General features: G+C 49.6%; 1 protein-coding gene across 2 annotated transcripts in view; it reads left to right on the top strand.

Moving 5' to 3' along the window:
- Nucleotides 1-26,526, top strand: part of MRPL39 (mitochondrial ribosomal protein L39) — a 258,260-nt gene that overhangs the window by 178,673 nt on the left and 53,061 nt on the right. Inside the window, exons 7-8 of one of the 2 annotated variants that reach the window (XM_063956372.1) lie at nt 14,322-14,387; nt 14,599-14,669. In XM_063956372.1, coding sequence (XP_063812442.1) covers nt 14,322-14,387; nt 14,599-14,669 — 137 coding nt within the window. The remainder of the gene's footprint in view (nt 1-14,321; nt 14,388-14,598; nt 14,670-26,526) is intronic. The other variant, XM_063956371.1, reaches the window with a different exon arrangement.

The following is a 26,526-nucleotide window of genomic DNA, read 5'->3' as shown; positions in this document are numbered from 1 at the left end:
ACGGTGTCTTTTTCTGCAGAGATGTGACTTAGGGTAAAAAACGGTGGATTTTCCAGCAGTTGCCGTGGCCACCAGGTCCCATGGACCGACCCCAAATAACTCCTCCCCTTTATACGGCAATACATCTTTGTGCCGTTTGGAATCTGCATCACCTGACCACTGTCGTGTCCATAAACATCTTCTTGCAGATATGGACATCGCATTTACTCTTGATGCCAGAGTGCAAATATCCCTCTGCGCATCTCGCATATATAGAAATGCATCCTTTAAATTCTCTATAGTCAATAAAATACTGTCCCTGTCAAGGGTATCAATATTTTTAGTCAGGGAATCCGACCAAGCCACCTCAGCTCTGCACATCCAGGCTGAGGCGATCGCTGGTCGCAGTATAACACCAGCATGTGTGTGTATACTTTTTAGGATATTTTCCAGCCTCCTATCAGCTGGCTCCTTAAGTACGGCCCTATCTGTAGAAGGTACCGCCACTTGTTCTGATAAGCATGTGAGCGCCTTATCCACCCTAAGGGGTGTTTCCCAACGCGCCCTAACTTATGGCGGGAAAGGGTATACCGCCAATAATTTTCTATCGGGGGAAACCCACGCATCATCACACACTTCATTTAATTTATCTGATTCAGGAAAAACTACAGGTAGTTTTTTCACATCCCACATAATACCCTTTTTTGTGGTACTTGTAGTATCAGAAATATGTAACACCTCCTTCATTGCCCTTAACGTGTGGCCCTAAAGGAAAATACGTTTGTTTCTTCACCGTCGACACTGAAATCAGTGTCCGTGTCTGGGTCTGTGTCGACCGACTGAGGTAAATGGGCGTTTTACAGCCCCTGACGGTGTTTGAGACGCCTGGACAGGTACTAATTTGATCGCCGGCCGTCTCATGTCGTCAACCGGCTTGCAGCGTGTTGACATTATCACGTAATTCCATAAATAAGCCATCCATTCCGGTGTCGACTCCCTAGAGAGTGACATCACCATTACAGGCAATTTGCTCCGCCTCCTCACCAACATTTTCCTCATACATGTCGACACACACGTACCGACATACAGCACACACATAGGGAATGCTCTGATAGAGGACAGGACCCACTAGCCCTTTGGGGAGACAGAGGGAGAGTTTGCCAGCACACACCAAAATGCTATAATTATACAGGGACAACCTTTATATAAGTGTTCCTCCCTTATAGCATTTAATATATATTCATATCGCCAAATCAGTGCCCCCCCTCTCTGTTTTAACCCTGTTTCTGTAGTGCAGTGCAGGGGAGAGCATGGGAGCCTTCCCACCAGCATTTCTGTGAGGGAAAATGGCGCTGTGTGCTGAGGAGAATAGGCCCCGCCCCCTTTTCGGCGGGCTTCTTCTCCGGAGTTTGTGATATCTGGCAGGGGTTAAATACATCCATATAGCCTCAAGGGCTATATGTGATGTATTTTTCGCCATACAGGTATTATACATTGCTGCCCAGGGCGCCCCCCCCCCGCGCCCTGCACCCTCCGTGACCGCTGTGTGAAGTGTGCTGACAACAATGGCGCACAGCTGCAGTGCTGTGCGCTACCTGATGAAGACTGAAAGTCTTCTGCCGCCTGGTTCCGGACCTCTTCAATCTTCAGCATCTGCAAGGGGGGTCGGCGGCGCGGCTCCGGGACGAACCCCAGGGCGAGACCTGTGTTCCGACTCCCTCTGGAGCTAATGGTGTCCAGTAGCCTAAGAAGCCAATCCATCCTGCACGCAGGTGAGTTCACTTCTCTCCCCTAAGTCCCTCGATGCAGTGAGCCTGTTGCCAGCAGGACTCACTGATAATAAAGAACCTAAAAACTTTTTCTAAGCAACTCTTTAAGAGAGCCACCTAGATTGCACCCTGCTCGGACGGGCACAAAAACCTAACTGAGGCTTGGAGGAGGGTCATGGGGGGAGGAGCCAGTACACACCATGTGATCCTAAAAGCTTGCTTTTGTGCCCTGTCTCCTGCGGAGCCGCTAATCCCCATGGTCCTGACGGAGTCCCCAGCATCCACTAGGACGTTAGAGAAAATAAAGTTGACTGTTCTACAGTAAGCCTTTGGGGGGGATTCAGTTCCAGGTAAAAAAGTGCAAATTGCAGCTGATGCAGCGTTTATACGCCGGCACCACATCGCGTCTCTCACACTTAGCCTGGCCGAATACCAAATTCGCTCAAAAAGTGTTTGCTTACCCTATGGGGCAGCAAACACTTTTGTGCAAGATCGGGCTGCCATAAAGCAGGGCTATTTCTGTGCTAATTCAACCAGTTGAATGTATTTCCTCACAATTCAATCCGCCCCCTTTGTGCGCTAAGAAAGCCCATGATTAGCTCTTACAGGAACCTGTACTCTGTCGTCCCAGATATTCTGTTTACTGGAATTATGACAAGTTTTGGCTCCAAAAGCGTTGGCAGAAGTAATATTACTGCCCATCCGCTCTCTCCGTGTCGGCCCTGATTTCACAAAAACTTTACTATATTGATAGTAATAAGAATAAATTATTTTTAAAACGGCACAGTATGTCCCCCTCCCCAGCTCTTCACCCAGCCGCAAGACCCAAAGTGCTAGGTATCCTCGAAATCCACCCTCAGGCTAATCAGATCAGGCGTGGTAGTATAAGTAGGTGTGTGAGGGATGCTGCAAAAAGGGTTCCATGCTCCTCGTCATAAGACGCCAGACCATCCTATTCAGAGAATTAAAAAAACACCAACATACAGACGTGTTCTCCTAGATCTTTGCTCCGTGTGCTACAAGTCTCGTTACACACAACACGCGAGTGCTGTGCGACTCTGTAGCGTGGAGCATCTTTTTTTTTTTTTTTACGCAAAATTGTGTCTTAGACGCAAAGCAATGTAATAGGACGCAAAAGCAGCTTCTGCTGATTATAATGCTATGCAGTATCCTGTGTGTGACTGCGACTGAATTAGCATACAAAATGCTGAACACTGTAACGTGGCATTTCGGATGCAGATAGAGCCACAATAACACGCAGGATACGGGCATGCTACGTATAATGTTAATCAGCAGAAGCTGCTTGTGCGTCCTATTACATTACTTTTCGTCTAAGACTCATTTACGCGGAGCAAACGCAAAAAAAGATGCTCTGCGCTACCGAGTCCCGCCATGGCATGCCGCGACTTCAAGGGCTGTTTAGCTTGACTGCAACAAGGATTCATACACATCTATACACAAATGTGAACTGTAATTGTATTTAAAAAAAACTAACACCCTGCCCCCCCTCTTTGTTCTAACAGCAACACCCCCCAGTGGTGCGATTTCAGAATACCGCCATAAGCAATTATGTGCGCAGCCCCTAATTGCTACTACACATTGTTACTAGTTGATTTGCTCTGAAGGTGTCCTAACCTTGTTAATTAGCCCTGTTCATGCTCAACGTGGGCCAAGAGGATTGGCAAAATCCCTGGCAGAGTAATGTTAGTCACTGGGCTGCCCACTATCATTTATTTTATTTTTTTGCACACTCTCATAGATGCACCAGCCTTGTGCTATACATGTTGGGATAGTTTTTATCCGTGGCAGAGAGGGCATCGTGTCCTGTGCGAAAAGTTGTAGAAGTTTTGGGAAGGGTGCATGCTGCCCATTTGTTTATTTTTTCTTGTTAAGCCAGTACCGACACAGAGATCTATGGTCCCGTTATGCCTGCAGGATAGCAGAGCTTCTGTGCTCCTATAATATAGTAAATGCTAATCACTGATGAGTGGTTGCAGGGCTACCTGATTCCCCATTGGGTGTGTTTTATTTGTCATATTATTAGCAAGTCACAAGAGATTCCTGAATGAATTTTTCACCGGGATTATTTTAAATTCGTCCATTTCTTTTTAATCAGCCGTATGTATTTGCCCATCTCCTCTTTGCCTTATATATTTTACTAGGTGATTCATCGCGCCCTACGGGCGCTCTTCACACCGTCGTAAGGGGCTACACCCCCTTAACCCTTGCGCGCCCTTGTGCCGTGCAATGTTTTTATTATATGGAGTATTACCTCCAATCATTATTGTGTGATTGGTTAAATATGGCATGAACAAAGGGCATGCGATGGTTAAGGGGTCGTAGCCCCTTGCAATGGCGTGAAAGCGCACGCAGGGCCTGATGAATCACCTAGTAGGTGCTGTGGTTGGGGGAGTGGTGGGTGGGGGAGGGGGTCCAGGGGTGCCCCACGGGTGGGGGGAGGGACGCTTGCTGTGGTGCCGCGGGTGGGGGGAGTGGCGGGTGGTGGGCTGAGAGGCTGGTGCGGTGGTACCGTGGGTGGGGGAGGAGCGATTGCAGGGGTGCCGCGGGTGGGGTAGGGGGTCCGGAGCCCACTATGGGGTGGGAGGGGTGGAGTGTGTGGGTGCCGCGGATGGGGCCCAGAGGTACTGTGCGTGGGGGAGGGAGCATGTGGTGGTGCCGTGGATGGGGCCCGGAGGTACTGCGAGTGGGGGAGGGTGTGTGTGTGGGGGTGTCGCGGATGGGGTCCGGAGTTACTGCGAGTGGGGGAAGGGCAAGTAATGCTTCTCTTACTTCTCCTGGAAGCACCAAGCTGCTGTCCTCCCTTTGGCAGTGGCTCTCCCTGAGACTCGCACAGCTGCCAAGCAGCCAGTCACTATTGTTAGCACCGGTGTCCCAACACGTCGCATTACAGGGAAGAAGATGCACTCAATAAACAACCGCTCCCAGCAGCCCTTAGCGCTGGAATCTGTAGTTTATTTTGTGCGTCTACTTTCCTGTAATGCGGCGCGTTGGGACACCGGCGCTAACAATAGTGACTGACTGGCAGAACTGGCTGACTCGCTGAATCAATGTAAAAGGTGAGTGCTGTGCAGTGCCAGTGACACTGCACACCCACTGCACTGCACACCACTGTCACCTTTTACATTGATTCAGCGTCCAGACATTACCCTCCGCGATATCACCCACTCTATCCGTTACATTAGCCATCTCAGGGCTTCCAGGCTGACAGCCCGGGTGCTGTGTTGCGGAGTAGGGGCCTCTGGGGATCTGGGTGCGTCTGTGGTGGGGAGGCACTTCTGTGACCACGCGCAGAGGAGGCTCCGGGGGTCAGAGAGTATGCGGCGTAGGGAGGGCTATGAAAGCCTTCCGCTGCGCTGCTTTCATACACATCTATGCCGGTTGCAGCAGCAGCTTTTGTTCCACCTGCGTTGCGGCTAGGGAGTGGAGATTGTTGATGCCGGAGGGGGCAGGCGGACTGGCAGCAGGACATAGGACGCTGCAGTAAAAGGAGTTTCTCTATCGTCCTAGTGGATGCTGGGGTTCCTGAAAGGACCATGGGGGATAGCGGCTCCGCAGGAGACAGGGCACAAAAAGTAAAGCTTTACGATCAGGTGGTGTGTACTGGCTCCTCCCCCTATGACCCTCCTCCAAGCCTCAGTTAGATTTTTGTGCCCGGCCGAGAAGGGTGCAATCTAGGTGGCTCTCCTAAAGAGCTGCTTAGAAAAGTTTAGCTTAGGTTTTTTATTTTACAGTGAGTCCTGCTGGCAACAGGATCACTGCAACGAGGGACTTAGGGGAGAAGAAGTGAACTCACCTGCGTGCAGGATGGATTGGCTTCTTGGCTACTGGACATCAGCTCCAGAGGGACGATCACAGGTACAGCCTGGATGGTCACCGGAGCCTTGCCGCCGGCCCCCTTGCAGATGCTGAAGTAAGAAGAGGTCCAGAATCGGCGGCAGAAGACTCCTCAGTCTTCTAAAGGTAGCGCACAGCACTGCAGCTGTGCGCCATTTTCCTCTCAGCACACTTCACACGGCAGTCACTGAGGGTGCAGGGCGCTGGGAGGGGGGCGCCCTGGGAGGCAAATGAAAACCTATTTTGGCTAAAAATACCTCACATATAGCCTCCGGAGGCTATATGGAGATATTTAACCCCTGCCAGAATCCGTTAAGAGCGGGAGACGAGGCCGCCGAAAAAGGGGCGGGGCCTATCTCCTCAGCACACAGCGCCATTTTCCCTCACAGAAAGGCTTGAGGGGAAGGCTCCCAGGCTCTCCCCTGCACTGCACTACAGAAACAGGGTTAAAACAGAGAGGGGGGGCACTAATTTGGCGTTAGAAATATATAAAAAAGATGCTATAAGGGAAAACACTTATATAAGGTTGTCCCTATATAATTATAGCGTTTTTGGTGTGTGCTTGCAAACTCTCCCTCTGTCTCTCCAAAGGGCTAGTGGGTCCTGTCCTCTATCAGAGCATTCCCTGTGTGTGTGCTGTGTGTCGGTACGTGTGTGTCGACATGTATGAGGACGATGTTGGTGAGGAGGCGGAGCAATTGCCTGTAATGGTGATGTCACTCTCTAGGGAGTCGACACCGGAATGGATGGCTTATTTAGGGAATTACGTGATAATGTCAACACGCTGCAAGGTCGGTTGACGACATGAGACGGCCGACAAACAATTAGTACCGGTCCAGACGTCTCAAAAACACCGTCAGGGGTTTTAAAACGCCCGTTTACTTTAGTCGGTCGACACAGACACAGACAGGGACACTGAATCCAGTGTCGACGGTGAATAAACAAACGTATTCCTTATTAGGGCCCCACGTTAAAGGCAATGAAGGAGGTGTTACATATTTCTGATACTACAAGTACCACAAAAGAGGGTATTATGTGGGATGTGAAAAAACTACCGTAGTTTTTCCTGAATCAGATAAATTAAATAAAGTGTGTGATGATGCGTGGGTTCCCCCCGATAGAAAATTATGGGCGGTATACCCTTTCCCGCCAGAAGTTAGGGCGCGTTGGGAAACACCCCTTAGGGTGGATAAGGCGCTCACACGCTTATCAAAACAAGTGGCGGTACCGTCTATAGATAGGGCCGTCCTCAAGGACCAGCTGACAGGAGGCTGGAAAATATCATAAAAAGTATATACACACATACTGGTGTTATACTGCGACCAGCGATCGCCTCAGCCTGGATGTGCAGAGCTGGGGTGGCTTGGTCGGATTCCCTGACTAAAAATATTGATACCCTTGACAGGGACAGTATTTTATTGACTATAGAGCATTTAAAGGATGCATTTCTATATATGCGAGATGCACAGAGGGATATTTGCACTCTGGCATCAAGAGTAAATGCGATGTCCATATCTGCCAGAAGATGTTATGGACACGACAGTGGTCAGGTGATGCAGATTCCAAACGGCACAAAGGTGTATTGCCGTATAAAGGAAGAGGAGTTATTTGGGGTCGGTCCATCGGACCTGGTGGCCACGGCAACTGCTGGAAAATCCACCGTTTTTACCCTAAGTCACATCTCTGCAGAAAAAGACACCGTCTTTTCAGCCTCAGTCCTTTCGTCCCTATAAGATCATATCTGCCCAGGGATAGAGGAAAGGGAAGAAGACTGCAGCAGGCAGCCCATTCCCAGGAACAGAAGCGTTCCACCGCTTCTGACAAGTTCTCAGCATGGCGCTGAGACTGTACAGGACCCCTGGATCCTACAAGTAGTATCCCAGGGGTACAGATTGGAATGTCGAGACGTTTCCCCTTCGCAGGCTCCTGAAGTCTGCTTTACCAAGGTCTCCCTCCGACAAGGAGGCAGTATGGGAAAAAATTCACAAGCTGTATTCCCAGCAGGTGATAATTAAATTACCCCTCCTACTACAAGAAAAGGGGTATTATTCCACACTATATTGTGGTACTGAAGCCAGAAGGCTAGGTGAGACTTATTCTAAAAAAAAAAAAATTTTTGAACACTTACAAAGGTTCAAATCAAGATGGAGTCACTCAGAGCAGTGATAACGAACCAGGAAGAAGGGGACTATATAGTGTCCCGGGACATCAGGGATGCTTACCTCTATGTCCCAAATTTGCCCTTCTCACTAAGGGTACCTCAGGTTCGTGGTGCAGAACTGTCACTATCAGTTTCAGACGCTGCCGTTTGGATTGTCCACGGCACCCCGGGTCTTTACCAAGGTAATGGCCGAAATGATGATTCTTCTTCGAAGAAAAGGCGTCTTAATTATCCCTTACTTGGACGATCTCCTGATAAGGGCATAGTCCAGGGAACAGTTGGAGGTCGGAGTAGCACTATCTCGGATACTGCTACAACAGCACGGGTGGATTCTAAATATTCCAAAATCGCAGCTGATCCCGACGACACGTCTGCTGTGCCTAGGGATGATTCTGGACACAGTCCAGAAAAAGGTGTTTCTCCCGGAAGAGAAAGCCAGGGAGTTATCCGAGCTAGTCAGGAACCTCCTAAAAACAGTGCATCATTGCACAAGGGTCCTGGTAAAAATGGTGGCTTCCTACGAAGCAATTCCATTCGGCAGATTTCACGCAAGAACTTTTCAGTGGGATCTGCTGGACAAATGGTCCGGATCGCATCTTCAGATGCATCAGCGGATAACCCTATATCCAAGGACAAGGGTGTCTCTCCTGTGGTGGTTATAGAGTGCTCATCTTCTAGAGGGCCGCAGATTCGGCATTCAGGATTGGATGCTGGTGACCACGGAGCCCAGCCCGAGAGGCTGGGGAGCAGTCACACAAGGAAAAAATTTCCAGGGAGTGTGATCAAGTCTGGAGACTTTTCTCCACATAAATATACTGGAGCTAAGGGTAAATTTATAATGCTCTAAGCTTAGCAAGACCTCTGCTTCAAGGTCAGCCGGTATTGATCCAGTGGGAAAAACATCACGGCAGTCGCCCACGTAAACAGACAGGGCGACACAAGAAGCAGGAGGGCAATGGCAAAAACTGCAAGGACTTTTCGCTGGGCGGAAAATCATGTGATAGCACTGTCAGCAGTGTTTCATCCCGGGAATGGAAACTGGGAAGCAGACTTCCTCAGCAGGCACGACCTCCACCCGGGAGAGTGGAAACTTCATCGGGAAGTTTTTTCCACATGATTGTAAACCGTTGGGAAATACCAAAGGTGGACATGATGGCGTCCCGTCTGAACAAAAAACGGGACAGGTATTGCGCCAGGTCAAGAGACCCTCAGGCAATAGCTATGGACGTTCTGGTAACACCGTGGGTGTACCAGTCGGTGTATGTGTTCCCTCCTCTGCTTCTCATACCTAAGGTGCTGAGAATTATAAGACGTAGAGGAGTAAGAACTATACTCATGGCTCCGGATTGGCCAAGAAGGACTTGGTACCCGGAACTTCAAGAGATGCTTACAGAGGTCTTATGGCCTCTGCCGCTAAGAAGGGACTTGCTTCAGCAAGTACCATGTCTGTTCCAAGACTTACCGCAGCTGCGTTTGTCGGCATGGCGGTGGAACGCCGGATCCTAAGGGAAAAAGGCATTCCGGAAGAGGTCATTCCTACCCTGGTCAAAGCCAGAAAGGAGGTGACCGCACAACATTATCACCACATGTGGCGAAAATATGTTGCGTGGTGTGAGGCCAGGAAGGCCCCACAAAGAAATTTCAACTCGGTCGTTTCCTGCATTTCCTGCAAACAGGAGTGTCTATGGGCCTCAAATTGGGGTCCATTAAGGTTCAAATTTCGGCCCTGTCGATTTTCTTCCAGAAAGAATTGGCTTCAGTTCCTGAAGTCCAGAAGTTTGTCAAGGGAGTATTGCATATACAACCCCCTTTTGTGCCTCCAGTGGCACTGTGGGATCTCAACGTAGTTCTGGGATTCCTCAAATCACATTGGTTTAAAACCAGTCAAATCTGTGGATTTGAAGCATCTCACATGAAAAGTGACCATGCTCTTGGCCCTGGCCTGGACCAGGCGAGTGTCAAATTGGTGGTTTTTTTCTCAAAAAAGCCCATATCTGTTTGTCCATTCGGACAGGGCAGAGCTGCGGACTCGTCCCCAGTTCTCTCCCTAAGGTGGTGTCAGTGTTTCACCTGAACCAGCTTATTGTGGTGCCTTGCACCTACTAGGGACTTGGAGGACTCCAAGTTGCTAGATGTTGTCAGGGCCCTGAAAATATGTTCCAGGACGGCTGGAGTCAGGAAAACTGACTTGCTGTTATCCTGTATGCACCCAACAAACTGGGTGCTCTTGCTTCTAAGCAGACTATTGCTAGTTGGATGTGTAATACAATTCAGCTTGCACATTCTGTGGCAGGCCTGCCACAGCCAAAATATGTAAATGCCCATTCCACAAGGAAGGTGGGCTCATCTTGGGCGGCTGCCCGAGGGGTCTCGGCTTTACAACTTTGCCGAGCGGTTATTTAGTCAGGGGCAAACACGTTTGTAAAATCCTACAAATTTGATACCCTGGCTAAGGAGGACCTGGAGTTCTCTCATTCGGTGCTGCAGAGTCATCCGCACTCTCCCGCCCGTTTGGGAGCTTTGGTATTATCCCCATGGTCCTTTCAGGAACCCCAGCATCCACTAGGACGATAGAGAAAATAAGAATTTACTTACCGATAATTCTATTTCTCGTAGTCCGTAGTGGATGCTGGGCGCCCATCCCAAGTGCGGATTGTCTGCAATACTTGTACATAGTTACAAAAAAATCGGGTTATTATTGTTGTGAGCCATCTTTTCAGAGGCTCCGCTGTTATCATACTGTTAACTGGGTTCAGATCACAGGTTGTACAGTGTGATTGGTGTGGCTGGTATGAGTCTTACCCGGGATTCAAAATCCTTCCTTATTGTGTACGCTCGTCCGGGCACAGTACCTAACTGAGGCTTGGAGGAGGGTCATAGGGGGAGGAGCCAGTACACACCACCTGATCGTAAAGCTTTACTTTTTGTGCCCTGTCTCCTGCGGAGCCGCTATCCCCCATGGTCCTTTCAGGAACCCCAGCATCCACTACGGACTCCGAGAAATAGAATTATCGGTAAGTAAATTCTTATTTTTTTTTCCGGTCTACAGCGCAGAGACTTTTTGGCAGGCACAGTACCTTTTTTTTATGGTCTGTACCGATTTTTGGCTCTCCAAACTTCCATTGAAGTTATAGGAAAAGGGACGGGGTCACGTCCCTTTACCCGTGGCCATGCCCCTTATCAAATTTTTACTGATTTTTATGTGTAAATTGTTGGAGGGCATGTTTCTGCAGATGCAGTGGACCTATTTTGGGGTTTGGGCCTGGAGCTGCAGCTCCATCAGCCCCATTGTTAATTCAGCTCTGGGAACACACAGCAGCCAAAGGGCAGAGCCTCCCATTGGATGTAACCTGTGTGGGAAGGCTTTTCTCACCCAATCAGCTGTGGACTGGGTGTGATAGACCTGCTGCTAACCCAATGAGACCTCCTAGCCACGCCTAGCGTTATCCACACAGTCACAGAGTGACAGATCTGGGCTACTATATAGGAGATGTGCTGGGCAGTACATTCTATCATGGTCTGTATTTGCTGCCTTTATGTTCTTTCACAGATTCACACAGGGCAGCCTCCTTGGGCCCAGTATAAGCAGAAAAAGCTGGCATGCCCTGGCACAGTATTGCTGTTAATAGTGGTAGGGTATGCTGGCATGTGTAGTTCCTCAGACCCGGTCTACGCAGGACCGGTCACCCCAGAGACATGCTTGAAGTGTTCTCCAGCCTCGTTTCCCAGCTTGTGTGTACAACAAGCATTGCAAACAGGCCCAGGGCATAGGTGGCCCAGCACTTGCCTCGGGTGACCTAGCTCTAAAGGGGGAATCCAGGGGTGCAGCTCGGAAGAGATCTCTAATGATTGAGGGAAGTAGCGCTCACCCCCAGGATGCTGTGGCGCCATTATCAGATAAAAGAAGACTGGGGATTAATCATCACCCTTATGTGTTTTATTCAGCTTCCAAACATAAGCCTTACAGTTGACCTCAGTCAATGAATCATTAAAATAGACTGCCGCAGGTTCTGGATAAAGAGCACTGTTAGCTCATGAAGTCATTAGTCAGGTTGTGAATCTAAAGGACATCTGGGAAAATGAAGACTTAAGAGTTTACCATTGATGTTCGAGATAAGTCATAATATGACTCTGTTCAGAATAAGGTGCAGGACAATCACCAGGGATGTCTCAGTGGGCTAGTTGGTGCAGCGGACAGGGTGTGGAAGCTACATCAGACCAGAGGCCAGCAATCAGCGGGGCAAATGTATTAAGCCTTGAGAAGTGATAAAGCAGTGATAAGTGCAAGGTGATAACGCACAGCCAATCAGCTCCAGTATGTAATTTTGACAGTTAGGAGCTTATTGGCTGGTGCGTTCTCACCTTCCACTTATCACTGCTTTATCACTTCTTTATGTCTTCTCTAGGCTTAGTACATCTGCCCCACTGTGAGCTAGACACAGAACTCAGCAGCTGAGTAACAGCGGCCTGTATGGGACGGGGCATAATAGAGGCCATTACACAAAGTGAGCCTCAGAAAAGTACAGCTGGAGTTTTTAAAGCATAAAGTGGGAAAAGAGGTTAAGGGGAGATGTGTCAAATCTTGTATAGAGAACAAATGGAGGAAGTTGCCTTGGCAACTAATCACCTTATGGTGTGTTCACACGGTGATATATTTTCTTACGATTTTGAGTATATAGCCAAAATCGTAAGAGAAGTTAGTGCAGATCGCAAGGTGAAAGTCACCTTGCGATGCCGATGCACGATCCAGCTCGTTCGGCATCGCAAGACTAGATAGACTTTGCAGGCAAGTCAGTTTTGACTATCTCTATAGAAGAGATAGTCAAAATTGACACTTAGCCAAAATCGCACATAGTCAGTATCGCAAGCACACTCATTATGTGCTTGCGATGCCGACCTAGCCCCTGTCGCATAGTGCGAATCGGGCATAGCCCGTATCTCACAGTGTGTATGGGCCTTTACCTGTATTTTTCTAGAAGGTACAGGGTGAAACAAAATAAAACTCCCAGGTTTTAAAGGTTAACAAAAAGGCATGGTAAATCCAATCCAAATTGTTAGTACATAATCTAAAAGTGCATAGAATCCAGTCTCTATTTTTACTTGGTTTTGAATATGACATTGTCATTTCTTGGCGTAGAATGGTTCTTGGTGGATGTGTGTAGACCTCAGCTGTCAGATGGCCCCGCTGGCTGTGTAGAAGCCTCTCATGGAGGGGATGCGGTTTGTTTTCTGCCCAGTAACGAAAATTCGGCTTGATAATGCAGCCCGCCAAATGACAGTGCGCTTCGGCAAGAAATTGCGGCGATAACACCGGAAGTGACCCGCCCAGTGATGCAATACTTCAGAAATTGACTGCAGATGTGTATCACGAATGAGGGCCACCATCTGGACGATATCACATTCATTAGCAATTGGAAGTAAATGTATTCCATGTATTTTTAGATCATGTACTAACATTTTGAATAGCATTTACCATGCCTTTCATCTGGGAGGTTTTCTGCCTCACCCTGTGCTTGTGCTTGAATTATAGTAAGAAGCTGGTTGCTACTGTAACGGCAACTTCTCCACTTTTCATCTTTAGAAGGTTTGATGCATCTCCTCCAAGTGAGACAAAGGTGGAGATTTATTAACCAAACTTCTAAGTGAAATGTGTGTCCCAAGTCTAATGCTGCCAATGCTCAAAATACACTATATGTAGCTCAGTAATGGTTCCTGTTTGGTGACCTGTATCACAGGTAGGTCTGCCTCCACAAGTCCCATCTCTCTCGTCACCTCCATAGTTCTCTAAAGCTGGGACAGTGGATCAGTCATTGCTGGTGTACCAGCCAGCTGTGAAAGAGGCCCATATTTGCGGCAGGTTCGCCTGAAACCACTTGGGAGTTAGCCGCAAATATTTAATATCACCTGAATATATGTAGGAGGGATTGCAGCAGATATTTTCGATATCGGCTGTGATTACTCCATTCCTGTAAGCAACCGCTTCCCCGATAGGTTTCTATGGAAGATGCGGTGCTGCCAGATTTATCAATTTCCGGAATGCAAAGATGGCGGCAGCCCACTGTATCCTATTGGCTACACACGGCAAACCCTCCCTGGCAGAGGGTCCTCCCGCAACCATCCCCAGAAATAATTGCTGTGCATGTGTGGTCAGTGGTCCCACTTCCACACTGAGCACATTGCTCAGTACAGTCGCCTATTGCAATGCTATCCTAGGCACTAATATCGCGCCCAGATTGCTTTGCAAATGCGGTTGATAATAAATGGGCCTCTCAAAGAGGTATGGATGGGTTCCGAGATGTATCCTAATCTAGCACTGAGGGTTCAGGTAACGGGGAAGTCCGAGGATTTGCTGTTTGCTACGTTGGGGAAGGAGGGTAGATTTAAGAGGTTATCTAAAAACAAATTTCCCTTTAGACCCTTCAACATGTAGTAAGTCAAATATGGGTCACAGGAAAGGCTTTTAAAGGGAGTATCAATGAAAATAGTTTCTCCCCGCCTGTTATTTATTAGCACATTGGCTATGATGCGTAGTGATAAGAAATGTATTTCTTTCCCAGGTACAAATTGATCATCCTGGAAGAAAAGGCGGCACAACACCCCCAAGGGAAGGTGACTCTACACAGGTCAGTGTTTATCTGAATTCACATAAACAATGGGTTGGTCGGAGAGGAACTGACTGTTTGTGGTGCGAGGATCTAAGGCACTACTGTAGATAGAGAACAGTATCCGCTGATTAAGGATAACATATAGTAGCTGCCTACTGTTTAATAGACATCGGTACTGTGACTCGGCCCTTCTTTAGTAAATTAGACTCTCCTGTCCTTTGTTTCCTAGATCACATTTGAGTTGGTCGGGGCTGCTGTGCAGCAGGGGAAATATCCGGCTGAGAAGTCTTAGGGTACCACGTGAGAAAGCATTCTGCAGGCTGAGAACTGGCCATAAGATTCTGGCACTCCTGAGTGACCGCTGTTCTCCCTATATGTCACAGTAGGGGGAGTCATCCCAGTTCTTGTTAGCTTGTTTTCTTACATATTAAAACAATTGTAATCCTAAAAAGTAATCTGCTTTGAGAAGATTCTGCGACAGGTTGCTGCATGGATGAAGGGACTGGGGGGTAATTCCGAGTTGATCGTAGCGCACAGCTACTTTCTTCTTCCCTGACATACGGCGGGACGCCCAGCACAGGGCTAGCCCGCCCCGCATGTCAGTCCGCCCCCCCCCCCCCCCTCACAGAAGTGCAAAGGTATCGCACAGCGGCGATGCCTTTGCACTTAGAGTAGCTCCCGGCCAGCGCAGCTTTAGCGCGCTGGCCAAGAGCTACTCGTCATTCCCCCCAGCCCGCAGCGGCTACGTGTGACATCGCACAGCCGCTGCGGCCCGCCCACCATTCGGTCCGGCCACGCCTGTGTTGGCCGGATCAAACCCACGAAACAGCGGCCAAACGCCGCCATTCCACCCCCTCCCGTCCAACGATCGCCTCTGCCTGTCAATCAGGCAGAGGCGATCGCATCCCTGCTACAGCCTTCGGCCGTCCGGCAGGCGCACTACTGCGCCGGCGCATGCGTAGCAGGGACCCGTTCGCTCTGCTGCGTTAAAACGCAGCGAGCGAACGGGTCAGATGACCTCCTGGGTACAGATATTTTATACATTTCATGTAGGAAGATGACGTGATGGAGGTGTGTCCTAAAATTTAATTTCTCTAACGTCCTAGTGGATGCTGGGGACTCCGTAAGGACCATGGGGAATAGACGGGCTCCGCAGGAGACTGGGCACTCTAAGAAAGATTTAGTACTACTGGTGTGCACTGGCTCCTCCCCCTATGTCCCTCCTCCAGACCTCAGTTAGAGTCTGTGCCCGGCCAGAGCTGGGTGCTTTTAGTGAGCTCTCCTGAGCTTGCTAATAAGAAAGTATTTTAGTTAGGTTTTTTTATTTTCAGAGAGATCTGCTGGCAACAGACTCTCTGTTACCCGGGACTGAGGGGAGAGAAGCAAACCTACTAACTGCGGCTAGGTTGTGCTTCTTAGGCTACTGGACACCATTAGCTCCAGAGGGATCGAACACAGGACCTGACCTTGTCGTCCGTTCCCGGAGCCGCGCTGCCGTCCCCCTCTCAGAGCCAGAAGTCAGAAGCCGGCAGAAGCAAGAAGACATCGAAATTGGCGGCAGAAGACTCCTGTCTTCACATGAGGTAGCGCACAGCACTGCAGCTGTGCGCCATTGCGCCCACACTACCCACACACTCCGGTCACTGTAGGGTGCAGGGCGCAGGGGGGGGGCGCCCTGGGCAGCAATTAGGATACCTCTTGGCAAAAAGACACATATATACAGCTGGGCACTGTATATATGTACGAGCCCCTGCCATTTTATGACACAGACCCGGGACAGAAGCCCGCCGCTGAAGGGGCGGGGCCTTCTTCCTCAGCACTAACCAGCGCCATTTTCTCTTCACAGCTCCGCTGAGAGGAAGCTCCCCAGGCTCTCCCCTGCAGTATCAAGGTAGAAAAAGGTTAAAAAGAGAGGGGGGGGCACATAAATTTAGGCGCAAATTATCATAAACAGCAGCTACTGGGTAAACACTAAGTTACTGTGTAATCCCTGGGTTATATAGCGCTGGGGTGTGTGCTGGCATACTCTCTCTCTGTCTCCCCAAAAGGCCTTGTGGGGTCCTGTCCTCAATTAGAGCATTCCCTGTGTGTGTGCGGTGTGTCGGTACGTTTGTGTCGACATGTTTGACGAGGACGGTTACGTGGAGGCAGAACAAGTGCAAGTGACTGGTGTCGCCGACGACGGCGCCGACACCTGATTGGATGGATATGTGGAAGGTGTTAAATGATAACGTAAGCTCCTTGCATAAAAGGTTGGATAATCAGTCAGGGTCTCAACCCGTGTCTGATTCTACAGCTCAGAGGCCGTCAGGGTCTCAAAAGCGCCCACTATCCCAGTTAGTTGACACAGATGTCGACACGGATTCTGACTCCAGTGTCGATGACGATGAGGCAAAGTTGCAGCCTAAAATGACTAAAGCCATCCGATACATGATTATAGCAATGAAGGATGTATTGCACATATCGGAGGAAAACCCTGTCCCTGACAAAAGGGTGTATATGTATGGGGAGAAAAAGCCAGAGGTGACTTTTCCCCCTTCACATGAGTTAAATGAATTATGTGAAAAAGCTTGGGATTCCCCCGATAAGAAAGTGCTGATTTCCAAAAGGTTACTTATGGCGTACTCTTTCCCGCCAATGGACAGGATGCGCTGTGAATCCTCCCCTAGGGTAGATAAAGCTCTGACACGCTTATCTAAAAAGGTGGCCCTGCCGTCACAGGATACGGCCGCCCTAAAGGATCCTGCAGATAGGAAGCAGGAAAGTATCCTGAAGTCTGTTTATGCACACTCAGGTACTATACTGAGGCCAGCTATTGCGTCGGCCTAGATGTGTAGTGCTGTAGCAGCATGGACAGATAATCTGTCTGAGGAAATGGATACCTTAGACAGGGATACCGTTTTACTGACCCTGGGGCATATAAAAGACGCTGTCCTATATATGAGGGATGCCCAGAGGGACATTTGCCTACTGGGCTCTAGAATAAATGCAATGTCAATTTCTGCCAGAAGGGTCTTGTGGACTCGGCAATGGACAGGTGATGCCGACTCCAAAAAGCACATGGAGGTGTTACCTTACAAGGGTGAGGAATTGTTTGGGGACGGTCTCTCGGACCTAGTTTCCACAGCTACGGCTGGGAAGTCAAACTTTTTGCTATATATTCCCTCACAGCCTAAGAAAGCACCGTATTACCAAATGCAGTCCTTTCGATCACAGAGAAGCAAGAAGGTCAGAGGTGCGTCCTTTCTGGCCAGAGGCAGGGGTAGAGGAAAGAAGCTGCACCATTCAGCTAGTTCCCAGGAACAGAAGTCCTCCCCGGCTTCCACTAAATCCACCGCATGACGCTGGGGCTCCACTGGTGGAGCTAGGCCCGGTGGGGGCACGTATCCGAAATTTCAGCCACAAGTGGGTTCGCTCACAGGTGGATCCCTGGGCTATACAGATTGTGTCTCAGGGATACAAGCTGGAATTCGAGGTGATGCCCCCTCACCGTTACCTCAAATCGGCCCTGCCAGCTTCCCCCATAGAAAGGGAAGTAGTGTTAGCGGCAATTCACAAATTATATCTCCAGCAGGTGGTGGTAAAGGTTCCCCTCCTTCAACAAGGAAGAGGATACTATTCCACAATGTTTGTGGTACCGAAACCGGACGGTTCGGTCAGACCCATATTGAATTTAAAATCCCTGAACATTTATCTGGAAAGATTCAAGTTCAAAATGGAATCGCTCAGAGCGGTAATTGCAAGCCTGGAAGAGGGCGATTTTATGGTGTCTCTGGACATCAAGGATGCGTACTTGCATGTCCCCATTTATCCACCTCATCAGGAGTACCTCAGGTTTGTGGTACAGGACTGTCATTACCAATTCCAGACGTTGCCGTTTGGCCTGTCCACGGCACCGAGAATATTTACCAAGGTGATGGCGGAAATGATGGTGCTCCTTCGGGAAGCAAGGGGTTACGATTATCCCATACTTGGACGATCTCCTCATAAAGGCGAGGTCCAGGGAGCGGTTGCTGATCAGCGTAGCACTCTCTCAGGAAGTGTTGCAACAGCACGGCTGGATTCTGAAAGTCGCAGCTGATTCCTACGACGCGTCTGCCCTTCCTGGGCATGATTCTGGACACAAACCAGAAAAAGGTGTTTCTCCCGGAGGAGAAGGCTCAGGAGCTCGTGACTCTGGTGAGAGGCCTCCTAAAACCAAAACAGGTATCGGTGCATCACTGCACGCGAGTCCTGGGAAAGATGGTGGCGTCATACGAAGCCATTCCCTTCGGCAGGTTCCATGCGAGGATCTTTCAGTGGGATCTGTTGAACAAGTGGTCCGGATCGCATCTTCAGATGCATCGGCTGATCACCCTGTCCCCCCAGGGCCAGGGTGTCTCTTCTGTGGTGGCTGCAAAGTGCTCACCTCCTCGAGGGCCCGCAGGTTCGGCATACAGGACTGGGTCCTGGTGACCACGGATGCAAATCTCCGAGGATTGGGGGCAGTCACTCAAGGAAGAAACTTCCAGGGGCTGTGGTCAAGTCAGGAGACTTGTCTGCACATCAATATCCTGGAACTAAGAGCCATATACAACGCCCTGAGTCAAGCGGAGCCTCTGCTTCGAAACCAACCAGTGCTGATTCAGTCAGACAACATCACGGCAGTGGCCCATGTAAACCGCCAGGGCGGCACAAGAAGCAGGGTGGCAATGGCAGAAGCCACCAGGATTCTTTGTTGGGCGGAGAATCACGTACTAGCACTGTCAGCAGTGTTCATTCCGGTAGTGGACAACTGGGAAGCAGACTTCCTCAGCAGGCACGACCTCCACCCGGGAGAGTGGGGACTTCATCAAGAAGTCTTCACGCAGATTGCAAATCGATGGGAACTGCCACAGGTGGACATGATGGCGTCCCGTCTCAACAAAAAGCTAAAAAGATATTGCGCCAGGTCAAGGGACCCTCAGGCGATAGCTGTGGACGCACTAGTAACACCGTGGGTGTTCCAGTCGGTCTATGTGTTTCCTCCTCTTCCTCTCATACCAAAGGTGCTGAGAATTGTAAGAAAAAGAGAAGTGAGAACAATACTCATTGTTCCGGATTGGCCAAGAAGGACTTGGTACCCGGAATTGCAAGAAATGCTCACAGAGGACCCGTGGCCTCTGCCTCTCAGACAGGACCTGTTACAACAGGGGCCCTGTCTGTTCCAAGACTTACCGCGGCTGCGTTTAACGGCATGGCGGTTGAACGCCGGATCCTAGCGGAAAAAGGCATTCCGGATGAAGTTATTCCTACGCTGATAAAGGCTAGGAAGGAAGTGACCGCAAGGCATTATCACCGTATATGGCGAAAATATGTTGCTTGGTGTGAGGCCAGGAAGGCCCCAACAGAGGAATTCCAGCTGGGTCGATTCCTGCACTTCCTACAGTCAGGAGTGACTATGGGCCTGAAATTAGGGTCCATAAAGGTCCAGATTTCGGCCCTATCCATTTTCTTCCAAAAAGAACTGGCTTCACTGCCTGAGGTTCAGACGTTTGTTAAGGGAGTGCTGCATATTCAGCCCCCTTTTGTGCCACCAGTGGCACCTTGGGATCTTAATGTGGTGTTGAGTTTCCTGAAATCCCACTGGTGCGAGCCACTTAAGACCGTGGAGCAAAAGTATCTCACGTGGAAAGTGGTCATGCTGTTGGCCTTAGCTTCGGCTAGGCGTGTGTCAGAATTGGCGGCTTTGTCATGTAAAAGCCCCTATCTGGTTTTCCATATGGATAGGGCAGAATTGCGGACTTTTTCGCAATTTCTGCCAAAGGTGGTGTCATCCTTTCATTTGAACCAACCTATTGTGGTGCCTGCGTCTACTGGTGACTTGGAGGATTCCAAGTTGCTTGACGTAGTCCGGGCTTTGAAGATTTATGTGACCAGAACGGCTGGAGTCAGGAAGACTGACTCGCTGTTTGTCCTGTATGCATCCAACACGCTGGGTGCTCCTGCTTCAAAGCAAACTATTGCTCGCTGGATCTGTGGCACGATTCAGCAGGCTCATTCTGTGGCTGGATTGCCGCATCCAAAATCAGTGAAAGCCCATTCCACAAGAAAGGTGGGCTCTTTTTGGGCGGCTGCCCGAGGGGTCTCGGCATTACAGCTTTGCCGAGCTGCTACTTGGTCGGGTTCAAACACATTTGCAAAGTTCTACAAGTTTGATACCCTGGCTGAGGAGGACCTTGAGTTTGCCCATTCGGTGCTGCAGAGTCATCCGCACTCTCCCGCCCGTTTGGGAGCTTTGGTATAATCCCCATGGTCCTTACGGAGTCCCCTGCATCCACTAGGACGTTAGAGAAAATAAGATTTTACTCACCGGTAAATTTATTTCTCGTAGTCCGTAGTGGATGCTGGGCGCCCGTCCCAAGTGCGGACTTTCTGCAATACGTGTATATAGATATTGCTTACTAAAGGGTTATGTTATGTGGCATCAGTTGAGTGATGCTTGTTTGTTGTTCATACTGTTAACTTGGTAAGTTTATCACGAGTAAAACGGTGTGATTGGTGTGGCTGGTATGAGTCTTACCCTGGATTCCAAAAATCCTTTCCTTGTAATGTCAGCTCTTCCGGGCACAGTTTCCTTAACTGAGGTCTGGAGGAGGGGCATAGAGGGAGGAGCCAGTGCACACCAGGTAGTACTAAATCTTTCTTTAGAGTGCCCAGTCTCCTGCGGAGCCCGTCTATTCCTTATGGTCCTTACGGAGTCCCCAGCATCCACTACGGACTACGAGAAATAGATTTACCAGTGAGTAAAATCTTATTATTACTTTAGGCTAGTGGTATGTTTCACAGCTGTCCATGCAAGCGGTAGCACCTCTCATGTATTATAACGTAGTAGTGTACACTTATTTATTACCAGTTATTTATATAGCACACACACATTCCGCAGCACTTCACATTCATCAGTCCTTGCTCCAGTGGAGCTTACAGTCTATATTCCCTACCACATGTACACGCACACACATTTCATGCTAAGGTTAATTTTGTTAGCAGCCAATTAACCTATCAGTATATTTCTGCTGCGGGGTACACTGGGCTCCACGAGTCTGGACAATGGGGTGTAGAGTAGGATCTTGATCCGAGGCACCAACAGGCTCAAAGCTTTGACCTTCTTCCCAAGATGCATAGCGCCGCCTCCTATATCACCCCGCCTCCCTGCACAGGAGCTCAGTTTTGTAAGTTGGTGCTGCAGTAAGCAGGCACTTAACAGAGGGGCTGCTCCAAGCAGCCCTGAGAAAAGCTTTTTATGAGGTAAAAAGTGAAGACTTCAAGGGCAGCAGCGGTGGTAAATGTCTTGTGACATTCACTGCTGCAGCTCCAGCTCTCCCCAGCTGCGCTGTACACTCCTGAGCCCTGGTTGCCGGGTACCTACAGCGGAGGCTCCAGTATTCTTCATGTTAGACACACACGGCTGGGGCTCTCCAGGATCGCGTGGCCGTGCTTCGGGAGGTGGTAAGTGGGTCCCGCTCGCGGGACCCGGTCTTTATCGCGATCCGGCGCGGTCAGAGGGAGGCGGGCCGCGCGCGGTGGGCACTGTGGATACAGGCGATCTCACTAGATCACCAGGGCATGGGCGCAGGTCAGGTTTTCTCTTAAAACCGATTTCAATATCGCCCACAGTACCCGGTGGTTTTGCCAGCAAGGGGGATAAGGCTTAGACCTGAAGCCCCTCCCCCAGCCCGCCATTTCCAGCAAGTGTTCCTGCCCTGGAGCTGCATCTCTGTCTTTTCCTCACTCCCTGTCAGTGTCTGCGGCGCCATTACTCCTCAGTTCACTGTTCCTGGGACTGCTTGGGCAAATCCTCCTATGTAAAGCCGCCTGGTTGTCAACGCTGTGACTTTACATGACACTTAAGTATTCTACCTGCCTTTTTAGTCAGTGTTAGTAAGAAAGAGTGTATTTAGTCAGGGGTTTATAGTACAATTACCCTGTGATATACATCCAGTTTCTTACTGTGTAGTGTTATATCTATTGACTATATAGCTGTGTAAGCTAGTCCAGTGCAGTATTATTGTCTGTAATAACCTCTGCATTGTACAAACTGTGACTATTTGTGTGTGCATTGATAGCTGAATGGTGTCCATCTCATGTCTTTCACTCAACTTGCTATCCCTATATTCTATAACCTGAGGGGGCTTGGTGCGTCACAAAGATATACTGTATTACGTATTTCTCTAACGTCCTAAGTGGATGCTGGGGACTCCGTAAGGACCATGGGGATTAGCGGCTCCGCAGGAGACTGGGCACAACTATAAAGAAAGCTTTTAGACTACTGGTGTGCACTGGCTCCTCCCACTAAGACCCTCCTCCAGACCTCAGTTAGATTCTTGTGCCCGGCCGAGCTGGATGCACACTAGGGGCTCTCCTGAGCACCTAGAAAGAAAGTATATTTAGGTTTTTTATTTTCAGTGAGATCTGCTGGCAAAAGACTCACTGCAGCGAGGGATTAAGGGGAGAAGAAGCGAACCTACCTAACAGGTGGTAGTTTGGGCTTCTTAGGCTACTGGACACCATTAGCTCCAGAGGGATCGACCGCAGGACCCGACCTTGGTGTTCGTTCCCGGAGCCGCGCCGCTGTCCCCCTTACAGAGCCAGAAGCACGAAGAAGGTCCGGAAAATCGGCGGCAGAAGACTTCGGTCTTCACCAAGGTAGCGCACAGCACTGCAGCTGTGCGCCATTGCTCCTCATGTACACCTCACACTTCGGTCACTGATGGGTGGCGGGGGGCGCCCTGAGGGCAATAAATAACACCTTGGCTTGCAAAATATACATCATATATAGTCCCAGAGGCTATATAGATGTAAAATTACCCCTGCCAGTATTACAGAAAAAGCGGGAGAAAGTCCGCCGAAAAGGGGGCGGGGCTTCTCCCTCAGCACACTGGCGCCATTTTTCCCTCACAGTTCCGCTGGAGGGAAGCTCCCTGGCTCTCCCCTGCAGTCTAAGAATACTACAGAAGGGTAAAAAAGAGAGGGGGGGCACTAAATTTAGGCGCAGTATAGATATATATATATATATATATATATATATATATATATGCAATATATATATAAAAAAGCAGCTATAGGGAAAACACTCATTGATAGTGCGATCCCAGTGTTATATAGCGCTCTGGTGTGTGCTGGCATACTCTCTCTCTGTCTCCCCAAAGGGCTTTGTGGGGTCCTGTCCTCTGTCAGAGCATTCCCTGTGTGTTTGCGGTGTGTTGGTACGGCTGTGTCGATATGTTTGATGAGGAGGCTTATGTGGAGGCGGAGCAGATGCCTGTAAATGTGATGTCACCCCCTGCGGGGTCGACACCTGAGTGGATGGTGCTGTGGAAGGAATTACGTGATAGTGTCGACTCCTTACATAAAAGGTTTGACGACATACCTAATGTGGGACAGCCGGCTTCTCAGCCTGTGCCTGCCCAGGCGTCTCAAAAGCCATCAGGGGCTCGAAAACGCCCGCTACCTCAGATGGTTGACACAGATGTCGACACGGATACTGACTCCAGTGTCGACGACGAAGAGACTAATGTAACTTCCAGTAGGGCCACACGTTACATGATTGAGGCAATGAAAAATGTGTTGCACATTTCTGATGTTACCCCCGGTACCACAAAAAAGGGTATAATGTTTGGAGAGAAAAAACTACCAGTAGCTTTTCCTCCATCTGAAGAGTTAAATGAAGTGTGTGAAGAAGCGTGGGCTTCCCCTGATAAAAAGATGGTAATTTCTAAGAGGTTACTAATGGTGTACCCTTTCCCGCCAGAGGATAGGTCACGCTGGGAAACATCCCCTAGGGTGGATAAAGCGCTCACACGCTTGTCAAAAAGGTGGCACTACCGTCTCCGGATACGGCCGCCCTGAAGGAATCTGCTGATAGAAAGCAGGAGGCTATCCTGAAATCTATATATACACACACAGGTGTGATACTGAGACCGGCTATAGCTTCAGCCTGGATGTGCAGCGCTGCTGCTGCGTGGTCAGATTCCCTGTCAGAAAATATAGATACCCTAGACAGGGACACTATTTTGCTAAACGTAGAGCATATAAAAGACGCACTTTTTTACATGAGGGATGCACAGAGGGATATATGCCGGCTGGCATCCAAAATTAGTGCAATGTCCATTTCTGCCAGGAGAGGGTTATGGACTCGGCAGTGGACAGGTGATGCAGATTCCAAACGACACATGGAAGTTCTGCCTTATAAGGGTGAGGAATTGTTCGGGGATGGTCTCTCGGACCTCGTTTCCACAGCAACAGCTGGGAAGTCTACATTTTTACCCCATGTTCCCTCACAACCAAAGAAAGCACCGTATTATCAGGTACAGTCCTTTCGGCCCAATAGGGGCAAGCGGGTTAAAGGCGCGTCCTTTCTGCCCAGAGGCAGAGGGAGAGGGAAAAAGCTGCAGCATGCAGCCAGTTCCCAGGAGCAAAAGTCCTCCCCCGCTTCCTCTAAGTCCACAGCATGACGCTGGGGCTCCACAGGCGGAGCCAGGTACGGTGGGGGCCCGTCTCAAAAATTTCAGCAATCAGTGGGCTCGCTCACGGGTGGATCCCTGGATCCTTCAAGTAGTATCTCAGGGGTACAAACTGGAAATCGAGACGTCCCCCCCCCCCCCCCCCCGCCGTTTCCTCAAATCTGCCTTGCCAACCACTCCCTCAGGCAGGGAGGCAGTGTTACAGGCAATTCAAAAGCTGTATTCACAACAAGTGATAGTAACGGTGCCCCTACTTCAACAAGGAAGGGGTTACTATTCCACAATGTTGTGGTACCGAAACCGGACGGTTCGGTGAGACCCATTTTAAATTTGAAATCCTTGAACACATATATTAAAAAATTCAAGTTCAAGATGGAATCGCTCAGGGCGGTTATTGCAAGCCTTGACGAGGGAGACTACATGGTATCGCTGGACATCAAGGATGCTTACCTACATGTCCCCATTTACCATCCTCACCAGGAGTACCTCAGGTTTGTGGTACAAGATTGTCATTACCAATTCCAGACGTTGCCGTTCGGTCTCTCCACGGCTCCGAGGGTCTTTACCAAGGTAATGGCGGAAATGATGATACTCCTTCGCAGGAAGGGAGTTTTAATTATCCCGTACTTGGACGATCTCCTGATAAAGGCGAGGTCCAGAGAGCAGTTGTTGGTAGGGGTAGCACTATCTCGGGAAGTGCTACAACAGCACGGCTGGATTCTAAATATTCCAAAGTCTCAGCTGGTCCCTACGACACGCCTGCTGTTCCTAGGGATGGTTCTGGACACAGAACAGAGAAAAGTGTTTCTCCCGGAGGAGAAGGCCAAGGAGCTGTCATCTCTAGTCAGAGGCCTCCTAAAACCAAAACTGGTGTCGGTGCATCATTGCACGCGGATCCTGGGAAAAATGGTAGCTTCCTATGAAGCGTTTCCATTCGGCAGGTTTCACGCAAGAACCTTTCAGTGGGACCTGTTGGACAAGTGGTCCGGATCGCATCTTCAGATGCATCGTCTGATAACCCTGTCTCCGAGGACAAGGGTGTCTCTGCTGTGGTGGCTGCAGAGTGCTCATCTTCAAGAGGGCCGCAGATTCGGCATACAGGACTGGGTCCTGGTGACCACGGATGCCAGCCTTCGAGGCTGGGGAGCAGTCACACAGGGAAGAAACTTCCAAGGACTATGGTCAAGTCAGGAGACTTCCCTGCACATAAATATTCTGGAACTAAGGGCCATTTACAATGCCCTAAGTCAGGCAAAACCCCTGCTTCAAAACCAGCCGGTACTGATCCAGTCAGACAACATCACGGCGGTCGCCCATGTAAACCGACAGGGCGGCACGAGAAGCAGGACGGCGATGGCAGAAGCCACAAGGATTCTCCAATGGGCGGAAAATCACGTGTTAGCACTGTCAGCAGTGTTCATTCCGGGATTGGACAACTGGGAAGCAGACTTCCTCAGCAGGCACGACCTCCACCCGGGAGAGTGGGGACTTCATCCAGAAGTCTTTCAAATGATTGTAAACCAGTGGGAAAAACCACAGGTGGACATGATGGTTTCCCGCCTAAACAAAACTAGAAAAATATTGCGCCAGGTCGAGAGACCCGCAGGCGATAGCTGTGGACGCTCTGGTAACACCGTGGGTGTACCGATCAGTTTGTGTTCCCTCCTCTTCCTCTC

The sequence above is a fragment of the Pseudophryne corroboree genome, chromosome 2 (genome assembly GCF_028390025.1).
Source record: "Pseudophryne corroboree isolate aPseCor3 chromosome 2, aPseCor3.hap2, whole genome shotgun sequence".
In the NCBI taxonomy this organism is placed as follows: Eukaryota; Metazoa; Chordata; class Amphibia; order Anura; family Myobatrachidae; genus Pseudophryne; species Pseudophryne corroboree.
Note: the sequence above shows the minus strand (reverse complement) of the source record. Positions and strands in the feature narration are given on the sequence as shown.